General features: G+C 37.9%; 1 protein-coding gene across 2 annotated transcripts; it reads left to right on the plus strand.

Moving 5' to 3' along the window:
* Positions 1–2979: 2979 nt before the first annotated feature.
* Positions 2980–10616, plus strand: mtfr1l (mitochondrial fission regulator 1-like). 2 transcript variants are annotated; one of them, XM_062440888.1, is made up of 8 exons: positions 2980–3113; positions 5110–5263; positions 5414–5521; positions 5633–5742; positions 6224–6435; positions 7029–7410; positions 8077–8237; positions 8474–10616. In XM_062440888.1, exons 2-7 carry the CDS (start codon positions 5249–5251, stop codon positions 8192–8194), a joined length of 945 nt encoding a protein of 314 aa, XP_062296872.1. In that variant the 5' UTR covers positions 2980–3113; positions 5110–5248; the 3' UTR covers positions 8195–8237; positions 8474–10616. The 2 variants fall into 2 exon arrangements, with proteins under 2 accessions (XP_062296872.1, XP_062296873.1); XM_062440889.1 differs by having other exon boundaries at positions 2980–3095.
* Positions 10617–19108: the final 8492 nt, after the last annotated feature.

The raw sequence follows: 19108 nt of genomic DNA on the forward strand, positions 1-19108 counted from the left end.
AAAATGGAAATGTTGCAATACGCTACAACTAACTCCAGTGAGAGCTTGTGAAATAAATGCGCTTGTGAAATATATGCACTTTCATGTTCTTTCAAAACTGGTGAGAGTTTGAATATCACCAATAGCATCACATGCAGGCTCAACTTTGATTACTAATTAGTTATATGACTCAACGTTAAGTCAGAGTAACCAGGAATAAAAAAAAATAGAAGTTTTATTTATCTTTAGGAAAACAGAATACAGCTCTCCTGTGCCCACTTCACCATAACACTGCTCTGACAAATTACCACGGGATAGATCAATCATGTTATCAAGTGTTTTTTACATATTTACAAAGAGACATGATTATTAAGGCATGAGCATTTTATAGAGAAACTTGTCACATTGTATCAGAAAATGTAATAAATCACCTAGTAAAGTTGCACAAAACAACTAGAGGGTGTTGTTTCTTCAGTGCACAAATCAAGTCATTTTTTATTTGTATCCTAAACCAGAGAATTGCTTCAGGGGATTTTACCATCTGTACAGCAATACAAGATCCTCTATCCTTCGAGCTTGATTCAAATAAGGGAAAACTCCCTAAAAAACTTGGAGGACTTCTTTAGGAAGAGCAACAGAAGAACAGAGATCTTTGAGGTTCTTGTAAAGGCAGATAATACTGGTTGCATGTTATAGTTAATTCCCAAGGACCAAAAAGGAGCAGCTTCCTGAATGTGGGTTGTCGCCATAGAGACATGAAAGCAAGTATGAATTACATTGTTATATAAGATGTAAATATTGCTCATTTCTCATGCATGTCATACAGTAGAGCTCATTCTTTCTTAAGCTGATAACAGTAATGTAACAACTCATATAGCTCTGGGATGATATGGATGATATGTCATATGTGTACTGGACTGGGCAAAGTGCTGGTTCAGGATGAAAGGCCAGGAGGCGGCAGCAGCTGGCAGGAGACTTCATAAGGCCATGACTTAATGCATGGACAGTGATAGGTGCGAGGTGTCAATTTGTAGCTGTAAAGAAGTCATTGTGGATGTCACTTAAGAAAATTTCGCAAAATACAGCAGGGCTGTTTCAGTGAAACCTGTTTGAAATACAATAGTACCTCTGATGTCCAACATGGATTGAAATGTTTGGTTGTTTAAAATGTTACACCTACTTTAGCACCTTTAATGTCATGTATATTATTATGTGGATTATTTGATGATGTATCTGGTCAGGTGAACCACAGGTGCCAGGAGAATTGAAGGAGTCTGAGACAGAGAAAAACTGTGATACATGTCATTTTGTATGTTGAGGGTTCAGGGTCGCTGGGCCCCTAAACTTCAGAACGATCTGAAGGAATACTTGCTCAAATAATTGTCTTAACTTCTTTTTAACCCACATCTCACTGATTTAGCCTGGTTGAAACATTGCATTTATCTTCTCTATTGATTTTTTATAAATACTACTTGAGTGTGTCTCTTCTGCTTTTATGTCAGGTCTACTTTTTCTTCTGGCAAATTAGCTTTCTATTAGCCACAAACTATTACAGAGGAATAATTTATAAACCTCTGTTCACACAGGCATACACATCTCTGCATTTATCTTACGCACAACCATAGTACTGTCATTGATGTATATCTGTAGACGCACCCTTTTGTTTTAGATCAGACTGTGAGTTACTGATTTGACCGCCAGATGGCGCCGCATAACCAAAATCAGACTCCAGCCATTTTTCTGGTTGGAGTCTGATGAGCTTCTTTATCATAATAACCCAGAGCCGTATGTCTATCAACGGCTCTGGGTTATGATAAAGAAGCTCATCAGACTCCAACCAAAACAATGTGCCTAATTTTTATTATGTTTTTTTTAAAATCATTAATTATGTTAGCTATTTTGATATACTGAATATAAGTTGAATATACAGTATAAAATGTGTCTGTCGTTCTCCTCTCCTTAATTATAAGCAGGTTTGGGAAGGTTAATTAAGAAATGTAATAGGTTACAGATTAACAGTTACCCTATTTGATAGGTAATAAGTAATGTAAGTATTTCAATTACTTAATCAAAGTAATGTAACTTGTTACATTTGATTACCTTTCTAATTTTCTAACGAATGTTTTCAACTGTTAGGGTTAGTGTACCCATTAAACCCACTAAAATCTGAGTTCAGGTGTTTTTCATGGATACTGACATGATTTATAAGGGGGATCATTTCTTATAAAGCCAGATTTATCTCTCATTTGAAAATGTATTCATTATTTCATGTAGATTTTGGAATATAAAAAAAGATATTTTATGAAGAAAAGTCAAAAGTCTGGCATGGGCTTAATTGGTACTGTGACACCATCTAAGCCCATGTGTGCTCCAAATAAACCCACGTAGTGATTTATCTACAATAGAATATATACACAAATATTGATTAAAAACAGCAATATATGTATTCAGTCAGTAACAAGTTAAATATTTAAAAAAAATTAGGAAAATCTTAAAGGTCTGACTTCAGGTGTAACCCCCTTTGTAATCATCAACATATTCATAAGTAACCTAACTGTAATTTTATTACACAAAATTTTCTGGGTAACTGTACCGGATTCCCGTTATTTTGTAATTACATTAGGTAACGCCGTTACATGTAACTAGTTACTCTCCAACACTGCTTATAAATAAAGATGTAGTCAAAAGAAAAAGAAAACGCCAATCAGGACGTGTCCAGATGGTAACCGGATATTTCCTAAACTCTCGCGAGCCCCTTCCAAATAATATACTTGTAAAAATATACTTCTCTTGCTGTTTTATGAGTGACGACGCTGTGGTTAACGTCTGGTTATGTTAAGGCACAAAGAACACTTGGTTAGGGTCACGGAAAGATCATTGTTTGGGTTTAAATGATCGCTCGGAACGCTAATGTTACTACTTCATTACAAATCTCGCGAGAATTTCCCCAAACCAAGGGTTAGAGTTTGGACTGACCAATCAGATCACAGGATAGGGAGACGCAGGTTTCCGGCCTCATGAACGACAACAACTCTGCTCTGAAAGACGAAGAGGAGAAGAAGCTTGTCCTACAGATCTAAATGATTCAGCTTTCCAACATACAATCTGAGTCTACTGTAAGTTGCTCTCATCAGGTAATCAATGCATGTTTTGAGATAATCGAGATATATTTAGAGATGGTGGTGTAGTGCTGAGGGTCAACCCAGTGCTGCTAAAGCTAACCGTGTGTTTGTGTTGTAATACCCTTACCTACCGGCTGATTAAAACTATCTTTATACCAGCTGATTGAATATCATGTAGTGTCGCTAAGCTATCTTTCTAAAGGCCATCATCTTGTGTCGTCGACGGTAACATTTATCAAAAAAACCCACCAAAAAACAACGTGTAGCTTTAACGGTAAAGTAATTAATGCAGCAAGCATTTGTAAATCTGAGGCGTGACTCTCATAACGGTACTATTGTATGTGTTGATCATTTCATTACAAAATAAATGTATCTGTAATCTGTTACAGTTACTGAGGAAATATGTGTAATTAAATTAAGTTACTTGTTGAGGATTACAAAGGGGGTTATCTCTCAAGTCAGACCTTTAAGATTTTGCTCAGGAGGGTTTTTTCCTTATTTTTAAAATATTTAACATGTTACTGAATACATATATTGCTGTTTTTAGTTCTTTGAAATTATTATTTTGTAAATAAATCATGATGTGGACCTTATCTGTAGCACACATGGGCTTAAATGGTGTCACAGTACAGTACCAATTAAACCCATGCCAGACTTTTGACTTTGTTCATAGAATATCTTTACTTTATATTCCAAAATCTACATGAACTAATGAAAACATGTTCAAATGTGAGATAAATATTTATAAGAAGTGATCTCCCGTATACATAATGTCAGTATCCATGAAAAACAGATTTTGGTGCTTAATGGGTACACTTACCCTAACAGATGAACACATTCATTAGAAAATTAGAAAGGTAATAAGTTACATTACTTTGATTAGGGAATTGAAATAGTTGCATTACTTTTTACATTTTAAATAGGGTAACTAGTCATCTGTAACCTATTACATTTCTAAAGTAACATTCCCAACCCTGGTCACAGTTTACCACCAGGAACTGATTCAAACCCTTCACTAAACAATCAATGTATCAATTAATTACATTCGATGGGTTAGCTATAATAAAGTCTGGACCCTAACCTTTTATTAACATGTCTTTGGTTGTTTCTGATGATTTTTCATGTGCATTATTATGTGTAACTGGCTGTTGTTGTGTATCTTACGTTGCTGTTGTACTCAAATCTCTCAGGCAAGAAACATCTTGATTACAATGAGATTACCTCATTAAGTATAGGTTATTTTATACTGTAAGCTGCTAGCAGTGCCCAAAGCTCTCATACTACTCAGATCACCTAATAATATGAACTAACATCATGTATTTTTTTAATTCTACAAAATATCAAAAGCACAGCTATTATTAAAGTGTTTCAGATGCAGTGTCCTAAAGGACCAGTTCACTGTTATTTAGGCCTGTCTTAAAACAATAGTGAGGTGCCCAAATGAACTTTGAAATAGGCTACTCTTGCTGTAATCATCCCTCCTGTTCACATTGGCCTTTTAGAAGATCCCTTCATTATACACTTACAATGTTAGTGATGGGGACACAAAATCCACAGTCCTCTTTCTGTGCAAAAATGTATTTAAAAGTTTGAAGCTTCAGCCATCCAAATTAGTCAAATCAAGTAGATATGTTTCAATGTTACAGTCTTTTCAGTAATAAAGCCCCTCTTATTTGTTACTGTCCTTCTACTGCAGCTCAACAGGGAAACATAAAGAGGGAATTTTATGCCAAAATGACTGTAAATGTGGTAGATTTCCACTTGATATGACGAACTATGTAAGCTTCAGATAAACTTGATATCCATTTTTGCATTAAATTACTGTATTCACATGGGGTATTGGCTGTTTTTTTTAACAGAACCTGTCCATTAACGACTAACTTAACTAGTTAACCAGATAAAAATAAGTTTGTAGTTACTCGTGTGTCACGTGACTAAACAGGTTTTTTTTCAGTTAATGGGTGAAATGATGTGTTTAAGTTCTCCCTCTATTTGCTCCTCTCGACAGATGCTCTAAACCCAAATTTATATCCAAGAATTGGCAGTCGAACTAACAGCATCTGTTCACTGAACTGCTCCATCTTCAGCCACTGCTAGCACCAAACATTGGTGTGGGACTTTCCAGCGGATGAGACTAACCCATCACCATGGATACAGAAACAGTAAGTTTGCTGTCTAACCGTTAATGAAGCCTTAACTTAATGTTGCTATTCTTCCACATGATTTTGTAGAAAGTGTGCAGTGAGCACTGGGATGGATGTATTATATTTTGTGTGGAGGCTATCAGTCTATTTTTAAAATATGCCCTGCAGGACGTTATTCCTATCTGGCAGAACAAGCCTCACGGATCCACCCGTAGCGTTGTGAGAAGAATAGGCTCTACTCTTCCGCTCAAAGCTCCACAAAGGGCATGTTTCCAGGTACATATCATATTCCAACGGGTCCTGCATGTCTCCTTTTTATCTACATGTCCCTAATATTGACATAAAATACTTGTGTTTACAACATTCACTTTTGTCCTCGTGGATTAGGAACTGCCAGGCCTTTCCTCTCTTCGTCCTATGGATGGCCCAATGGTTCCTACCTTGGCAGACATAGCGTGGATTGTTGCAGATGAAGAAGAGACATATGCAAGAGTACGGTAAGGATACAGTCCACCCTTGAGAAACAGACACTAAAGTTTTGGAATAATGCCAAGTCACTTCTCCTTGAGTGCATTATACCAGACTCAGACTTTCCAACTCATTAGGTTTACATTTGCAGCCTTACGGAATCCAATGCAAAAGTGTTGCAATTACTGTTAAGTTCTGTTGTTGATACTGAGAGAGGCTATGGGGCTTTTTGTAGCTTTATTTTGTGGTGAGTTAGACACTATAAACTTCACAAAGATAGGATTTGTTGTAGTGCTACTATACACGATTGCATTATACTGAACTGTTCCTAAAATATTTTGCTGGTAACTGTAGATAATAGTAATAGGACTTTTCTTAATGTTGGGTAGAAAGAAAGAAAGTCATATGAAGACATCCAGCATAACCCAAAAGCTAGACTCCATCCTTTCAGGTTTTAAAAGATAAAAGCTGCTGTTTAATGACACTGATCATCACTTCTTCTGTCTGCAGGAGTGACAGCCGGCCTCTGAAACACGAGTGGCGGCCCACGCCTCTCCTGGTGCTCCACAGGAACTCGTCTGTGCCCAACTTTCGCCGTGAGGGGAAAAGGGTCGAGGGGCTAAGGAAGCCCGGGGTGACGGCAATGAACCGTACCACTGCCCTGCAGGATGAGCTGAGCAGACTCCGCGCTCAGATCGCAAAGATTGTGTCAAATGATTCTGGTAGGTAACCCAAGCAAGAATCACAGTGTGTTCAATGTACACTTGTCATCTTTGAAATGGAGAGGATACTGATAAAACCACAGTCACATGAGAACTACTGCACTGTCCTTACTTGTACTTAAGATTAACTCAGCTGCTTTGAGCATCTTAAATTTAGTATTGCTCCAAGCAGTGAGTATATTTCACCACAAAGTGACTTTCTTCTCATGACTGTGATTCTTTTGTTGCCAAGGCAAATGCCCTCGTTCTCCTAAAGCTCTTTGGTATTAGGATGTCCTGGTGTCAGTTTGTAGGTCATGACTGACTATTATCTCTGCTGTTCAGTGGTGAGTCTGACTCAGTTGTTAAACATTTCAACCGGGATGTTGTGAGAAAATGCCACATTCACGTTATGTATTCCCAATCATTTCAATGAAGCATGGCAGTAACCTCCTCACAGTCATGCTTTGAATTCACAACACAAATGACAGATAAAAATAGAAGTGGCATTTGCACTCTGTTCCCTTTTGATATGTTAAGCTGCTCAGTTTGTCTCACTGTCCCACTCAAACTTCACTAAATAACAATTACAGACTCTGTTTTTTTCTGTTCAGGCTCCAACCCCCTGACCCCTGATCTGCTCTCCCCCGACGACACAAGCATGAGCTTTTCTATGGCGCCTTTCGAAGCGGCGCCCTACCAGCCAGCCGCCTCTGCTGCTGCATCTTTCGTCATTAGCGATGTCACAGAGGAGGAAGAAGAGGAGGATGAGGAAGAGGAAGACGAGAAGGATGTGGTCTCTGTGGTGTCAGAGCTGGTGCCCGACCCTTTGCCGCCCGTCTCCATGACGGCGTCAGCGACCTTTGACCTGGACAGGCCCAGCATGGACTTCCGGGAGGCAGAGGAGGACACTGTGTCGCTATCGAAGTCCACCAGCTTTGCTGACGTCATGGACATCCTGAAAGACATGAACCGCATGAAGATGAGCAAAGACAGGTGGGTACATAACATTTGAATCTATTATGTTCTGTTCTTTCATCTGGTTTTATGTAAAGCACTTTGAATTGCCTCTGTGTATGAAACGTGTTAATGTATAAATACGCCATAAGCATATCAAAACCTCCCTTTTCCTAATGGACACAGACTCACCTCTGGTCTTGATTAACTGAAATAAACCTCTTTCAACGTACACAGAATTTCTTCCCACGTGTTTAACCTCACTGTGTCGGGCACAACTTACAGTAATCTGCCCCGGTGGTATATACACACCCTAAGTGGGGCTGTAGTGGTTAAAAAACACACACCACAGTCTTTTTTTAAACCTGCCAACCACTGACCTCAGCACCTATCTAACATAATTTAGATTGAGCTGGCTATGTAACCACCATGGCTGTGTTAATTCACTGACTCCTTTTCATTTGTGCTACTGTTACTATATATTTTTAACCATTTTCCATTATTTTGTAATTGCTACTTGTGACCAAAGTTGCTGCTGTTTAGATCACTTATAAAGTCTTTCTCATTTATGTGCTTAGCAGGGTATTGAAGTCCCTCTGTCATATGATGGGATTCTTATATGTATGGAAAATAGTCTTAGGACCACTTTGAATGATCCCTACACCATGCAGAGTCGGGTTGTATTTTATTTATTTGTTATTTCAGGTACAACAGAGGCTGTATGTCCTTGAGAGAGGAAGACTCCACCACTCTAATTTCTGAAGCTCTGAGGAAAAAGTTTGTCTTGAAGGAAGAAGATACAGCTGCTGTGAAACGGAAGTAGCCGATCATGTGTTTATCATCAATACCCGATCCTGCTGCTCCATGTAAGTCAGGACAGTTACTCGATTTTTTGTAATGTAGTGCTACCTGTATGCAGCCAATTAATGCATTTAGATTTTTGTCATGCTTTAAGAAGTATTTTTTATAACGAAAGTCTCTAAAGAAGGGGAATTAAGAAAATACAAGTATGTTTTCATTGATTATGTGTTCTGTGACAAAATGTTTTAGCTTACTTGTGGGTTCTTAGCTGTTTTTTTTCTCTTTCCTTCATTATTTTTAGGCCTTTGCCTGTGGAATATGTACCCATGGACCACAACCTTGCTCCTCAGACCCAACGCAATAGCTGTCTGCCAGAGTTAGAATAAAAAACACTTTGTCCCAGACATTCAAACCCAAAAGCGAACATCACCAGTGCTGGTGCAGCATGAGAGGGGAAACAGCTCTTGATATCAATAATCAGTTTCAGCACTGCATCGCATATTGCATTCAGTCTGTTTCTCTCTGAAAGAGGCATTTATGTTTAAATTTATTTTGATCAATGACTCAACAGACTGGTTGCACTGCTGTCCAGGAGCTTGCTCTGTGCCTGGGCTGTTAAGATTTAAGATTCATTGCTCGTTGTGTTATAGCACTGTGCCAGAGTGGCTGACATCCAAACCATCATAACAAAGTTTTGGACTAAAATTAAGGAGCGTTTTATTCATCCTGCGATGAAAATAATCCCGCCTGAATTTTGTTTGTTTTTGAATTTTTCACAGAAGACATGCAAGTCAACATTTTTTGTTGTTTTTCAGTTGTGTAAAAAAGTTCTCTAACATACTTGAAAATATATTATGTACAACTGAAAAAGGATCTAGTGTACATGCAGAGAGAGTACTGTAGCTTATCACAGTGTGTGTATGGGGGGAAAATAACTATTAATATTTGAATTACAGTGCTCAGTTTGCAAACGCGCACAGCATCATGTTTCTTGCTCCCCTGCAAGCCGATTTCATAGCTGCTCTCTTGTCTGTCATTAACATACAGATTGACAGTTACTGAAATGCAGGATGCAGATTTTCAAAACAAAGCCTAAAAGGAGCAAGAACATGATGATGATGATGAGATAGTTTAAAGACTGAAGTGTGTGGTTTATAAATCTCTGGAAATACTTTTTGACAAAGTGAGTATACTTTCTGAAGTGTGTGAGTGAAACTTGCACCCATATATTTTGTTTTTCTAATTCAGGCAATAACAGATTAACGCTTGTGGAGATCGATTACGATACGCAGCTTTTGGAAACTGGTAGATTGGTGATTTTAGTTGAGGCAGACACAACTGAGTAATGTGTAAGAGTGCTTTAACGTGATGCTGTATGCGGTTTTCTGGGTAAAATGCTTGTGTGAGTCATGATGATGAATATTCTTGTTGACGCCTTACCACAGATCTATTGCCTGCTCAAATGCCTGATTTTATTCCCTTATTAGTTCCAAGTGCCACGGGTTTGTTTTAATTGACCCACCCCTCGTTGCCTGCCCTTTGTCTTTTCTGAATGTGCCCTCTATTCTCAATTTATCTACTTTTTTTTTAGCACAAACATACAATTGACGACTATATTAAGAACCAGTTATGTGTGTAGTATTGCTCAATGTCTGTTCAAAACAACCCTTCACCAAAAATAACACATCCTCTCATGTTACTCCCACTCTGTTTTTCATCTGTAATGTCGAAGGGAATCGTTTATTGTAGTTTTACGGTGTGAAAAGTTACTGTTAAGTTATCTATTTGGATTGAACAAGAATGTGCCCATCTGTGTAACCCTGTATGATGTGGAGTTGATGTTTTGTCTTGGTAGAATTTGCCCTCAACAAGTCTTTGGTATTTTCTCAATAATTAATTTCCTCATATAAACAGAAGTCTGAAGTATAAACAGCTGAGAAAAATACTATACGCACGATTTAATATATGCATTGTATGTCTGTACCTAAGATGCCGAACCTCACACAGCATACACTACCAAATGCATCCTGATAATAGGTTGAGTGTAAAATTTAGAAGGTTTTCCACAGAGAATTTATTTTCTCTGTTTTGATTTTTTTACTCTTATCTAGTTTGAAAGTTTCTCACCATTGAACCTCCTTATGTGGGGTGGAGCCCACCACCATGCGCACCACCTGTATGGAGAGGGGTCTATCTACAGTCTTGCAGACTACACGACACAACGGTTTTACTACATGAGACACCCACTTCACTACACGACCCCCCCCTGATATTCTTACCGTAACTATCTCACTCCTCATGCTTAAACCTAACCAACGCAAAATGGTGGTTCTGCGAAGTGGGGGTGTCATGTAGTAAGTGTGTCAGTAGATGGACCTGCTTGCCTGTATGTTAAGTTTGTGTCATGTAAGGACTTGTAAATAAAGATGGGCTGATGTTTTGAAGCCTTGTCTTCAGTGTCATTTAATTTGCATTGAAAACAGCATGTAATGCCACATATTACAACAAGGGGGCAGTGCAGGTGAACAAAACTAATGATTTTTTAAATCTTTATTTCTGCCTCATGAAGTACTTTACACTTTTATGAGTTACACCTAACTGTAACCAATGCTGTGTAACAAAACAGCCTTGCAATAATTCCTGTCTTCATGCTGGTGACAATGATGAGTTTTTCTTTAAGCTGTTTAAGAGTCATTTTATAGACTTTGTGGTGCTCACAAATTGTGGTTGAGATACATCGAGCAGTGTGTTAGTGTGGCTCTGTCTATTTCTTGAAAACATACACTTAAGCCATTAAGGCATCACTTGACACATGTTTCAGTAAAACTCTAAAGCGTTCTTTGTGTGAACCGTTCGCAAAACACCTTCATCTTTGAAAATTCAAAAATGAATCATGGCATTAAAACACATTAAACATACTAGACACAACAAGCACCAGTGTGCTCTCCAGGCTCCATGGCTTCATCTAAAAAGCACAGACAAGTTGCTCTACATTTGAACCAATCAGAAGTAGGGGCTGACTGTGGTCTTAATTGAACATTATGAAGCTTTTTACAATTAAACTACAGAACATGTTATCCTTAAACGTAATAGAATATCTGTTATTTACAATTATTTCACCATTACATGGCATTGATGTGTTGCTGAAAGTTGATCTATATTGTTATGTTTATGAGAATAGACTAAATATTAGAAAAACCCCTGAGTGTAACAATAAAATTCGGCTGTGCCACAAACTGCCGCTTCCAAAATGACCATAAAGTTGACTCCACATCTGTTGAACAACTGAACATTATTACCCCAGTGAAGGTGGGATTTACTGCAGGGCGGCTGTATTAGACTGCGATAGTTTCAGCTTGGTGACTTTTATTTTCTTCTCTCTGAAATTAGAATAAATAAGGTGTTTTCAGTTTTTAGTGTGAATGTAGGGTGGGGTGATAAAAGCTTACTTTTGTGTTAGATTTAAAACAGACATTTAATACCTAACCTTTTAAGTCTGGCCCATAAGTAAGCCAGATTTTTCTATATGAATTTCTTGCCATTTCTCAGCTACATGAAACCTGACAGACAGACATAATATGAAGTACCTCTTCACTTGATCACACAGGGGGTGGGCCACACTCCTCCGCCTGTAATTTCAAGGATTATTGTTAACCCACATCCCATTTCCTGTTCTTTCCCAGGATGATACGGCCCCTCAGTGAGTCACAGTCTATTTTCTGTGAGAGTCCTTGGCCTACTTTGTCCCTTTTCACCTCGACTATGGACATCCTACCTATTTTAGATACAGGGAGATGTCTGTGGAGAGCTCAATTAATAGGGGCTCAGTGTCAAAATTAGGCTCTGTTAAACCTATAAATACAGACCTTTAGTTGAAAGTGACATTGACACATTTTCATCATTAAGAGACTTGTGTGAAAGATTTTAAAATACAGGTTTTGAATGAGCAGTTTGTTGAGGTTCCCTGGAGCTGCTGGGAGGCCTCACTGCTGTACTTGTATTCTGTGAAAGTTGAGTAAAAGGAAATAAAGTGATTAAGCTGTGTGATCTGAGGTGTGTGCTTAAATCACTGGACTTGGACTCAGCCAAAGTCATGACTCAACAGATCAATCTGGTTTTGACTTGAAAACAATGTTTTTAAAAGTGTACAGCAACTCACCTCTTCATTTTCCTGACAACAAATATACTTAAAATCAATCTCACAGCAGCCAAAGAGCGAGCAGAGCAGGAAACTCATCAAATGATGCCTCGAATTATCACACAAGTCTGTGTTGTGGTCTGAGCTATTCTACTTGCTAAATCTTTCCCTATGTGTGAGCTCAGTCCACGTGTTCGTTTTGATGAAAAAATAGGAGAAGAATATTCGGTCTCAACACGCTATTTATTTAACGGTAAATGTATAAAGCATATACAGAGCTCCGGGTCGATTTACTCTCCCTAACATTCAACAGCGTTTCTGTCAGCGTTCGTAAATTTCTGACTCCTATCTCTTTCCCTGACCCTCTTAAATACAAAAACAGAATGCAAATTGAAATGTGAGTTTTGCCGTCTCCCGCTGGGCCGTAGGTCTGGCTTCATCCTTCATCTTCTGACTCCAGGATCTGTGACCTCCCTGTGAAAATCCCTTACAGGTGTGGTAAGGTGTGATTCCCGTGTTGACCCCTACAGAATCTCCAGAAATTCTGCGGGGGGTCTTTCAAGGGTTCGTTCCATTTGTCCAACAAAAGGTTAAAAGTTACCCATACAAACAACCCATATGTTTTCTGACCCTGTTGTTACCAGCTGATCAACAGATGGAGGCTCAGGACTATGTTAATACAGTCACCCCCTTCCAATCACACCTCCGTGTGACACTGGTTCCCATTCTTTTCCCATGTATTCCTCTCCTTATGACACACATCATGTTTTCACTGTTATACATTGTACCACATTTAACAATTGAAACAAACAATACATTACTAAATCACATTATCTGGTATTTTAGCATTTGACAATTTATAGCATATATCTACATCTGCAAAAGTCAACAAAAAACTGACAATCACATGTAAAACATTTGGCTTCGAAATTGGCATGTTCACCAGATTATCATGATGCTTAGATGTTATAAAGTTTTGAAAGCAAATTTAAAAAGATATAAAGCATTCATAACTTCTATAAACTGTATTAGTAATGAGAAATTGTAATTTATATGTCTGTTTCTACATACTGTCTACACGCTAGCAGCTCCGTGGGGCTTTACTTAGGTGGCATGATGCAAAAGTTACCATGCTAATATGCTCACAATGACAATGCTATAAATGCTGACGTTAGCAAGCGTACTGTTTCCCCCTGTGATAGCCATCTTAGTTGTTAAGATGCATAAAAAGATTTAAAAACAGATGTAGTTAAAATGCTAATTTGCACTGAACACAGGGTACAGTTTGAAGCTAATAGGAATGTCATTAGCTTTGCAAATATTTTGTCATAAAATGAAACACTAGACACATTAGCCTTAACAATGTTCAAGGCTCACTGAAGTTATAACAATTCATGAACGTATGGACAAAATTCAATGGAAATTCGACCCATAGTTGTTGAAATATTTCTATCAAATCCACAAATTGTCAGCCTCATAGTCAGGAGATCACCAAAGTCAGTAGGATTCATCCACTGTGGACCATAAATGTCTACTACTTTGATAAGACAAATTATATATTATTATTATATATTATATTTTATAAACTGCAATTAATTACTTTATTTATGGTTAATAATCATCTATTTAAGCTTCAAATTAATTATTAACCACTAAGAAGAGTATTTGGGTTACCAGCTTGTGGAAAATCCACAGGGACTTAATTATTTGAGACTTAATTATTTCAATATTTGAAAATTCCTTGTGACTTGCAAAACAACAACTTTGTCCCACCTGGTGATGTGTCTCTTCTGCAGTGCTTCTATAGTTTTCCCATCTCCAAACCCACTACACGGGGCAGAAGCTCCAGACAAGTTCCCGCCCTATGATAAGTGGCACTGAAGCAGCAAACATGCCAACAGGTAGAGCATCTGATATACTGGCTGGTCAGCATTGCTCCTCCATCTCCCTGAGCCTCAAAGCTTTTTATCACTGTCTGATTACGTTGCTGGAAGCTCTTCTTTGGAAACCGAAATATCTCTCCAATGTCCTAGATGTTTTCTCATGCTGCCCAGAAGCTGTCAACTTTCAAGCTCATTTGTTACTTATGACTTTTCCCACATCAACAATTTTATCAAAGGAATTGTTTTTTTGGTTTCCCTTCATGGAGCGCAGATCGTCTTGTCTAAAAGTGGATGAAGTTTCACTTTCGGATAGAAGCTTTGTTAGGGTTTTTGGTTTTGATTAATCTGTCTGACAAAGCTGTCAAGCAACGCCACAGCAGGGAGGGAAATTCAGAGTTACAGCTGAGCTGAAGCGAAACCAAGGAAAGACAGATCACTCCAGCAGCTTTCCCTCTCATAGAGCAGGTGTTACAGAAAACATCTCTCATTGATGTTATCTATTGGAACATTTGCTCCTTTCTGCGACTGAAAAACAATCATTGCATTTGCATTCAAAAAAGGTGAGAGCTGAGGCTGCTTAACAAAAGTGAATTTAAAACATTTCATGAGTGTATCTTTTTTTCTGCCTGATACTCAATTTTCTAGAGCGAATGACCCTCCACTTTGGAAACACCAGAGGAAATACCAGAGCAGAGTTCCCCCAAGTGTCATGATGATCAAAATAGCTCCCAAACTCTGTCCTCCTCATTATCCACAGATGAGATGAGAAGAGGCAACCTGAGAGCAAAGTGGGAACATAATCACCCACTGTCTCATTGGTATATTTCTATTTGACAGACAAAGCCATTTTTGAAAAACACAGCACAGGTAAGAAATATGTGATAACATATGTTAACCATGGCACTAGGCGAAATGCCACGATTCCACACCGACATGACGCGGGTAACACATTTAAATTGTGTCTGAAATAGAAAAGATTTCCCAGAATGTGTAAAAAGCATAACAGCTTTTGTGTGTTTGTCTTCGCATTCAGTTCAAGTGTCATCTCCCATGTTGTATCGTAGCAACAACCAGCTGAATGAGGCCGACACTGAGCGGATGACAAAGGTCTGGGGGAACACAAGCGTTGCATCCACTGCTCCCACCTGCCCACCCTCCCCCATGTCACCCACACATCCACACACGTCATCAAGACACAAAACTAACACTTATGACTCACAACAGGAACAGCTCCACGAGAGCGGCTGCAGCTCCGTTGAATTCACGCTGTTGTTTCTATTTTTGGGCCCGTCTAGTGTTTCTGCCTTATTAGTGGGTTTGCCCTCTAAACATGATTGCTTTGTGATGCAAAGTAAATTGTGTCTATAAGTGGAACTGTTCATAGCACTTCAATGCAGTGTTACTCTGCTTCTCTCATTGTAACACTAACATGAACCTGTTGATGCTTTTTAAAAAATATGTCTAAGCTCAACATGCTCCCTATTAAAATATCTGTAATTCTATCAAAACATATCAGATATTGAATTAATAATTGAATCTTGCTTAATGTGACATAGATTTTGTGCTAAATTTCAAGTGGCAACTATCCTGATTTCAAGCTGTAGCTAATGTGGAAGTTATGTTCAATGCCACTGATGATCGATAAATTCTGGCTCCATTTAATTCAAAAAGCTTACCTCTCTATAGAAATACCAAGTCAATCATTCTTTTCAACAAGTCACTATGGTCTCAATCGCTACATTTGGGCCTTGTAATAAATGTGCTGGTGGGTCAATTTGGAAATGATTGCTCCCATAATAAGATTTTACGACTGACAGTAGTTTTAATGTATGCCGAGTGGATGTTGATTGACAGCTATGATTGACGTTAATTGATTACAAAACCTGTCCTATTAGCACCATTAAGATAAAGCAGCATAACATTGACCCAAGTGCACACTATTCGGTGTTCCCAGTAAGCCAGCGTTCACTTTGGTACTTCACTGAGGTAGCGGGGCATGTTTTCAGAGCGTGATAGCCAACATCCCACACTCATTTTCTTTAATGTCTCTTTTGCTAACATTTGTACCTAAGAGCGGTTTGACATTTTGGTAAATATTTGTTTTATTGTAATTAGCCTTATTTACTTTCCTGCTGAGGTGAGAACATCTAGTTATCCAGTCTTGACTAAGCTGACTGGTTGCTGCCGGTAGCCATGTATTTACAGAAAAGTGTAGGAGTGGTATTGATCTTCTCACTTTACTCCTGACAAAGAAGCAACTGAACATATTTCCCCAAAATTAAAAAGAAAAAACCTTCGTTGTCGCCTCCAAAATGTGCAAGTAGGATAGAACTATATGGAAAAAAAGGAAGAAAAGGGAATGATGTGATGAGGACGGGTCACAGATGAAGCTGATGGGATCAGTAATAGGACAGCACAGCACCCAGATATCTGTGGTGTGTTCATATCCATCATTTTGCACCGTTAATTAGAGCAAGTCATCATCATGGCCTTGTTTTAGCCCGCCAGCTCTTCATGTCTGACAACTGGCATTCATCAGCTAGTTTGTAGGAAAATGTCTTGAAAGCTTATTCTGGAAAGGGTCAGCTTCTTTCTTAACGGTCAGCCCAAAATAAAGGTCCTCAGCAGCATCTTTAAGACTTCAAGAAAAACAAACATGATTCCATGGTTAGGAGTGTTTTAGGAATGCAACCAAGAAAATGGAGAGAAAGAAAAGATTGTAATTTCTCATCTTTCTCCCTCAGTCATGTTTTGATAATATATTAATAAGAGTCAGTTTGTAAGTCCCAGATGGTCCCCCAGTATCACAGCCTATGTGGCAGTCATTCATAAATGATTCAGTTTTGGTAGAAAAAATATATCCACACAAAAGCCAACATGCTTTGAAAGTACTTAACATTAATCTGTACACTACACATGAGTCTATAGTGGTTGACTTACATAGTGGATTTTTAGAATGCTGTTTAGATAAGATGAAATGCATAAAGTGGATCCATTTTGGTCAAATAAAAAAGAAAAAAGATTACATTTGAGCTATTTTCTTTTCAAGGGGAGTTTGAAAGTGAATAAGCTTACAGGAGCCTGTGTTTAAAGTTATACTCATTTTTGTTGTTGAACAAAAACAAAAAAGAACAAAGCTGATGATTTTTAAACTGATAAGCTTTCTTCCTGCAGTTTATTCAAACATCCTCATATGTTCCAATTCAACCAGTTTAGGGGGCCTACCAGGGGGCCCCGGAGAAGAAAATGACACAAAATGTATTTAAAATTGAACAATATTAATAATACAATTCTGAAATATGAAAAGCAATAAAGCCATTGTTTGACACAGGACCACTCTACAAATCTCAAGATCATGTTAACAATTCAGAGGCCAGCTTAAGGTCTTCATTATTCACTTTCTATTGTGCTTTAGTGGTGAATGTAACCAAACAAATTTGCAGTTAATCAAATTACAACAATTGGTAATCCAACCTTCCATGTCTAAACTCAAATAAGACATGTTAAAACTTGCAGTAATTCAAATTTGTGGTAAATCAACCCTCAGCATCTCACATTCGAACTTCATGAGTAAATCTGAATGTGATGCTTGAGTGGCTACAACCAGAGATAAATCAATTGGTGCAAAATGACAACAAATATAATTAAAGACAGACTACCAAAACGCAGGAAGTGTCAGTATTTGCAAATTTAATTATAAAGATACATTTTTAACATGGGGTTAACCGGAGAAAAATGGGAATATAATATCTTCCAAGTTATGGCTGCATCCCAGTATCCAAGTGGCAGCAGTGAGGTGCTCATACATACAATGAGGAATGTCCTCAAGTCTGATAAGTATTTTCTGAATAGTTTAAATGTACATAACAAAGACAGGAGAGAAACAGAGAGACTGCTAACTAGCTCCCTTATTACCACAAAAATTGGAATGGTTACTAATTAAGCCTAGCTAGCCATGTTTTCTGAGGATTAGCAGCACGGTTGGAAGCCATCTTTAATAAATCAGATTGCTTGGCTGGACTGACCCATGCTATAAATAAAACATCTCACTTCAGGCCAACTATGTGAATAAAAGGCTGGCGATTTACATGAAGTGCATGTTTGAATATGTATGTAAAGTCAGTGTTCACGTCTTAGTCAGAGGATGATTTGTGGTCCATTATTCTTCATGTACTGTCATTGGAACTGTCATGAAGCCAGAACATGTCTTTGAGTATTATCAATAGCATTAGACTTCTGGACTGTAATATTTACATATTATTTATCCAACAATAGCTAAATTCTGGACAGGCATTATCTCTGAAACTAACTTTTATGTGTTTTATAATTTAGGTAATATTCTATATTTTATTATTGTCAACATATCCCATAAAAAGCCAAACTAAAAAGCCAAAACCAACAATAAATGTATCCTACTAACAACTTTCTTTAGACTAAGCCCATTATTGTCCGAAAACTATTAAAAACACATTAATGAACCACACAGTTGCACTACGTGACATATTCTTTCATCACTATGAATACTGTATTACTAACTTGAAAATATATCATTTTACACATAATCTGTAATGTCAATACACATTACAGTCCAAATGTGTTTCCATTGTATGCTAAAAACCACAATTAAATTACTTCGCTGTTTTAGAAAATTAAATTTCATTGTTTGTGACATGTTTTTAAAGGTTTGTGTCTTCACTAGGAATCAATGGGATAAGGGAGCCACAGACAAGGCAGGACAATCAGAAAGTATGGTGGTGTGTTGGATGGAACAACAGACTACTGAGATTTGTTTATAATAAGAAAAATATAATATACCACCAGCCTTATTCTTTATAATAGTTATTTGGACTTACAGCATAAGGACAGGCAAAAATGAAAAAACTAATTTTTTGTTTTGTCCACTACTTTTCTGGTG

Source organism: Scomber scombrus, chromosome 19 (assembly GCF_963691925.1).
Source record: "Scomber scombrus chromosome 19, fScoSco1.1, whole genome shotgun sequence".
In the NCBI taxonomy this organism is placed as follows: Eukaryota; Metazoa; Chordata; class Actinopteri; order Scombriformes; family Scombridae; genus Scomber; species Scomber scombrus.